Source organism: Spinacia oleracea, chromosome 3 (assembly GCF_020520425.1).
Source record: "Spinacia oleracea cultivar Varoflay chromosome 3, BTI_SOV_V1, whole genome shotgun sequence".
NCBI lineage: Eukaryota > Viridiplantae > Streptophyta > Magnoliopsida > Caryophyllales > Amaranthaceae > Spinacia > Spinacia oleracea.
The window spans coordinates 13,907,590-13,913,887 of NC_079489.1; the positions used below are offsets into that span (position 1 = coordinate 13,907,590).

At 30.7% G+C, this 6,298-nt stretch overlaps 1 protein-coding gene across 1 annotated transcript; it reads left to right on the plus strand.

Annotated features, from left to right (window-relative positions):
• The first annotated feature begins 1,204 nt into the window (after positions 1–1,204).
• On the plus strand, positions 1,205–5,934 carry LOC110801451 (1-aminocyclopropane-1-carboxylate oxidase homolog 1). The gene is made up of 3 exons (XM_022006817.2): positions 1,205–1,882; positions 4,047–4,362; positions 5,466–5,934. Exons 1-3 carry the CDS (start codon positions 1,356–1,358, stop codon positions 5,715–5,717), a joined length of 1,095 nt encoding a protein of 364 aa, XP_021862509.2. The 5' UTR covers positions 1,205–1,355; the 3' UTR covers positions 5,718–5,934.
• Positions 5,935–6,298: the final 364 nt, after the last annotated feature.

Sequence of the window (6,298 nt, forward strand, 5' to 3'; positions counted from 1 at the left end):
TTTTCATTAATAGTTATGATTAAATAACATAGAGGGTAGTTTAGTAAAATCCTTGAGAGACACCAAAAGCAAGATTACGAAAATAACCCTCCCCTCTTGGCTTATATAATACTTATTTTATTTGTTGCACATTCTAAATTAAATTTAATGATGATACTCATAATGCATATTTCCTTTATTGCTACAAAAAAAATGTATCTTCTCCTCTATTAAATACTCCCTCCTTTCCTAAATACGTGTCACGTTTCTAAAAATAGCGTTATCTTATATAAGTGTCATGTTTCTATTTTTGAACACCCATTTTTCTCACTTTTCCATACACTTTTCTATAAATCATTCTTAAACATTCTACACTTTTTCCACTTTCCAATCCCTACATCCACTTTTATTTGTACTTTATCATTAAACAATTATCTAATTTATCCTTTCTCCAAAAAAAGCACTCTTAATCATTGTTTTTCTTATACAATTCTCATTTTTCTTAATACTCGTTTGCCCTGCACATTCATCCAAATAGGACACATGTTTAGCAACGAAGGGACTATATATTATAAAAAAAAAATTAAGAAACTTGTGTATCGCACGGGGCTAAAAACTAGTTTGATACTCCCTCTGTATTTATTTAAGGGATACACTTGCATTTTCCGGCCGTATTTATTTAAGAGATACACTTGCCACTTTTAGTAACTTATCAACCCCACCATCTAATTAAATAATATATCTACACCCCATCCCAACCCATACTCCCTAAAATGACATGGTCCCCACTTGTTTTTCTTATTAAAATATCTATTCAACCCCACTTGTTTTATTACTTTATTTCATTCAATTCTTTTTCTTAATACCCGTGTCCGACCAAGTGTATCTCTTAAATAAATACGGAATGAGTATATTTAAAGAGGAAGGAAATTGGTTGAGAAAGGAAACAAATTACGTACAAGTAACTGGTACTTTTTCCCACTTTTTATAATGGTTTAAAAAGGAAAGAAATCTTTTTTATAAGGAAAAGGTAAATATTCTTAATGTGAAAGCTTTTCATTTAATTGATGTAAAAATTTAGGAAATTTAAAATTATTTAATTTAAAAAAATTAAAGTTTATTTCCCCTTTTTCTAAAATTTTGAAAAGTTCTGTTTCCCTATTTCCCGCTTCTGTTTCATGGTTTTATGCAACCTTGACACGTATTTCTTTCTCTCTATCTTCTCTCTCACCTACCCTTCTCTCCTATAAAAGAACACGTTTATCTCGCAAAACAATTATCAGTTTGCATAAATCTTTCATTCCTCAGCTTCTCGGTATCCAAAATTCATTCACAATTGTGATCCTCTCGATTATTTCTCAAAATTCTCGGCCAAAATGATGTCCGCAAAGAGTAGCGATCGAGAAGCAGAAGTAAGAGCATTTGATGAAACAAAATTAGGAGTTAAGGGAATTGTTGATGCTGGTGTTACAACCATTCCCTCCATCTTCATTAACCCAATTTCTAAACGACTCCCACCTCCGAAACCAAACTCCACTGGTTGTGATGGCCAGTTTAATTTTCCAGTCATTGATCTTCGCGCTAGTGAAAATGGTTTAGACCACTGGAAGAAGGTTGTTGAGGAGATTCGAGAAGCTTCAGAGACATGGGGTTTTTTCCAAGTGATAAACCATGGGATTCCAGACACCGTTTTGGATGAGATATTGAAAGGAGTAAAAGGGTTTTTTGAGCTAGATAATGAGGTGAAGAAAGGTTACTATTCAAGAGACTTTGCCAATGATAAGTTTGCTTATCATTGTAATGCTGATCTTTATAGTGCAGTTGCAGTTAACTGGAGGGATAGTTTTCTTTGTTATATGGCTCCCAATCCTCCTACTCCCGATGAAATACCTCCAGTTTGCAGGTTTGTATCTCTTCCCCCATATTCAATCCCCTTCTATATTGTTTATCGCAATTTAGATTATACCCGGGTGCACAGTGCTCATTGTGCACCCTGTTGAATATTTATCGAAAATCTAATGAAAATGGAGAATGATTTCGATGTACATGTACTAGTGAAGTATTTAAACTATACCAAGTATGTTCTATGGATTTAAACTATATGTTCATTGGCTATATGTTCTTTGTATTTGAACTATATGTTCATTCAAAAACAGGGTGCACAGTGCGCATTGTACACCCGGGTGTATAAACCATATTTTGATTTTTTATCTGTTAGGAATTAGGTTCCTTTTTTAATTTACCTTTTTATGTTGGTCTAATATTATCAAATATGAATTTATTTCTTCTGATCACTTACCTTTTCTAATCTAGTATGACATGTTAAATTAAATTTAAAATAAAATGATTATTAATATTATTATTAATTAATGAAAATTACAACTAAATGGAGTAAAAAAAAAGGTATTACATGCTCAAGAATTTTTTAATTTTTTTGTTCTATCTGGTCCATTGCAATTTGGATTATACATCCGGGTGCACAGTGTTTATTGTGCACCCTTATGAACATTTATTGAGAATCTAACGAACATGAAGAATGATTTTAATGTACATTTACAAGTGGAATATTTGAACTTTATGTTCTTTGGATTTGAACTATATGTTCATTTTCTATATGTTCTTTGAATATGAACAATATGTTTTTTGTATTTGAATTATATGTTCATTTAAAAATAGGGTGCACAGTGAGCATTGTGCACCCGGATGCATAAACTATATTTTGGTAATCTGATCCATACTAACAGTACCATTTAAAAAATTAAAAAGTTAGGGTTTAACTAGTACTATACTTTGTATTAAATAGACCTTGAATTTTCTAGGTAAATATATTTCATTATGAATTTCTTAAAAAATTAAATGTATCAACATGAAATATGTATTCATATTAACGAATAAAATGAGAAATAAGATCAAATTAACCTATACTTGAAGAACCCAACAAGATGTTTGATCTCCTGTGCACCGGGGTGCACAATGCTCACTGTGCACCCTGTTTTTTAAATAAACACATAGTTCAAATGCAAAGAACATATATTTCAAATTCATGGAACATAGTTTAAATATTTCACTAGTACATGCACGGAGTACATTGAAATTATTCTCAATGTTCATTAGATTTTCAATAAATGTTCAACAGCGTATAATCCAATTGCGCTTCGATCTGATTTAATTGGTTTTATTCATGTTTGAAATAAAAAACTAATGTCTACATTTAATGTGAATTTACTAAAAAGATGTAAATTTTATTTTAAAATGGTAAGACTTAGACCGAGAAGGATTGATTTGAAATGAATCTTGTTTTGTCAAAGTTAGGTCTTGTTCCGTTTACCTCATTTCCACTTATTTCAGGAAAAATAAGTTCAGATATGTTCCGATAAGTTCGGGAAAAATAAGGGTTGACTAAGTACAATTTATAACTAAAATAAGTTTTGATAAGTTCTAATAAGTTCAGTTAAGTTCAGATAAGTTCAAATAAAATTAGTTCATGAAAAATAAGAGGAAATCAGGTGAATAGAACGCAACCTTAATGAGCTGATGAGATCTAGTATGACCTGATTTAACTTTTCATATTTTGCATACAAAGTAAATATTTTTTGTTAATATTACCGGGTGAAAGTTTTAGTTTCCTAATCACTATAAAAAATTATTCAATCTAATATAGTCTGATCCAATGCGGTATTATTATTATTATTATTATTATTATTATTATTATTATTATTATTATTAACGGAAATTGTAGTAGTAATTAATAATTATTGTAACACTAATAATAAGAATAATACTAATAATAAAATGAACAAATTTCTAATTGTAATAGTAGTAATCTCTAAAATGAATTTTATAATCTTATATGAACTTATTTTATTATTTGTTATGATCTAATTAGTTCTAAGAATAATCCGTTCTTAAATTTAGTTTTTCATATTGTTAAGAAAGTACTAATGCACAAGTCTAGCTAGAGGGCAAACTACCAATAAACAATTGGTTATACTATGTTTGAAATGTTTTTTATTTGCCGTTAATTCCTCTAATATATAGGAAATTGCGATTTACTTTAATAATTGTAGGGAGATACTAATAGAATATTCAAAGCAAGTAATGAAGTTGGGAAAAATGTTGTTCGAGATACTATCAGAGGCATTAGGATTGCAACAATGTCACCTACTTGATATGGGTTGTCTTGATGGGCTAAGTATCTTAGGTCATTATTATCCAGCTTGTCCGCAACCTGAATTGACTATCGGTACCCCAAAACATGCCGATGGTTCTTATATAACTATTTTGTTGCAAGACCAACTTGGTGGCCTGCAAGTTCTTCACCAGAACCATTGGGTTGATGTTCCTCCTGGGGCATTAGTTGTTAATATCGGGAATGCTTTACAGGTACTTTTTTCTTTATTTCTTTTAATTTTAATTAATACTACATATATTTTGTTTTGAATTTCTATACTTTGTATTATATATTTGCACTACAAGAAATTGTACTATTAGCGACGGAAATTCCCGTCGCTAAAGGTCAATAATTTTTTATTAACGACGGGATTTTCCGTCGCGAATCCGTCATAAAAGGGGGCCGTCGTTAATGGAAAATCCCGTCGTTAACCCGTCGTAAAAGACATTTGCGACGGTTGTTCCCGTCGTTGTTGAGTTGTTATCCCTGTTGTAAAAGCTCTTTTGCAACGGTATTTTTACCCGTCGTTATTAGGTTGTCATAAAAGATACAAATTTTTATAGTGTTGGTCTGTGCTTCTGAAATACCCTCACTAATAATCATATGTAATTTCTCACTAATGTTTAATTTTTTTACTAAAAACTTAAGGTACATTTTTTAATGAGTACACTAAAAATATTAATTAATATTTTGGATCATGTTAACAATTTTCCTATTTAATCGACATTTGTTGTGCTCACCCTCCTCAACCGATGAAAATTTGAAGCCAAGCTCAAATATTCAAGAATCACGTTGGCTCGCTAACATTCTTAGAGCAAGATTAGCGCCAGTATAAGCTAAGACTTTCACGTCATCTTTTTTATTAATTTTTATTTATTTTCAATTAATCAGATTCTTGTTGAGACCCTTTCAGACTTACTTAATTTTTCTACTTCACCCTTCGTACTCATTCAAGACTCCTTAAACTTATGAAAATAATAAAATAAAAAAGAATAAATAATAATAATTAAAATTGAATGTATTGTTTAAACGTCTTAAGTAGAGTCTTGGAATTCCAAGAATCTTGCTCAGACTTTTGTCATATTCTTCCACTTAAATGGAAGGTCTTAAGTTAATACTCAATAAGACTATTGCTCACACTACCGTTAATCTTGCTCTTAGGAAAAAGTGGTGTTCGATTACAGGGTGACTAATCGGATTACAGTTTTGTTATTTGTACCTTACATCATATAATTTAATTTCATATTTTGACATGTAAAATTATGTTTTATTTTAAGCATCTTAAAATTAAATTTATTTATGTCTGCTCTTTCAGATTGCATCAAATGACAAGTTTAAAAGTGTGGAACATCGAGTACCCGCTAAGTATGCAGGACCAAGAATATCCATTGCATCCTTTTTTAGCACATTTTATCTAGAGACAACACAAAAATACGGACCTATCAAGGAATTACTATCTGATGAAAATCCTCCAAAATATCGCGAGATCACGATGAAAGAGTATTCTATTTACAACATGAAAAAAGGACTTGATGAAACCTCTAACCTCGATTATTTTAGGATATGATTTGCATTGAAGTTCGTGTTTCTCTACATCGAGGTGTGTCAAAGTATTTTGTCAAATAAGAGACCATTGTAGTTCTTCCAACTTGGTTAAGTTTGTTTTAGACAATTTAGTTTAAGAAACTATTGCGGTGTTTTAATTTGTATTCGTCTGTTTCGTTCATGTCAATCGAATTTTTGGGAATTTTCCTTATAATATTCAAAATCATATTTAATTTTGAGTTTTATTCCTAAGATAGACATGTTTAAGGTCTAATAATATAAAATGTCTATTTAATCTCTTGTCAAATTGGATCAACATAGCATGCACGTATGACATGGACAAAATCACGTCTTAAAGCTACAAACAAACAATTAACGTTTAACCCACGAGACAACGACGTCATAAAAAAAAGTTCTCTAATTTAGAGAAGTTGTTGATATCATTTTACTCTCAAATGAATTTTATGACAACATACACGTAACACGTACGACTTGTCGACTTAATTAGCTTTTGTAATCACGTTCACAGCATATATATTTATAGAAACTAGGAGCGTGCAATATCTTATCTTTGTACGTTCCCACATTTTTGCTGCACCAAGA

Excerpts from the sequence above, each read along its gene's own strand:
- LOC110801451 (XM_022006817.2), top strand. The coding sequence starts at position 1,356 with ATGATGTCCGCAAAGAGTAGCGATCGAGAAGCAGAAGTAAGAGCATTT. Across the intron at positions 1,883-4,046 it reads GAAATACCTCCAGTTTGCAG|GGAGATACTAATAGAATATT; the intron begins GTTTGTATCTCT and ends TAATAATTGTAG. Across the intron at positions 4,363-5,465 it reads ATATCGGGAATGCTTTACAG|ATTGCATCAAATGACAAGTT; the intron begins GTACTTTTTTCT and ends CTGCTCTTTCAG.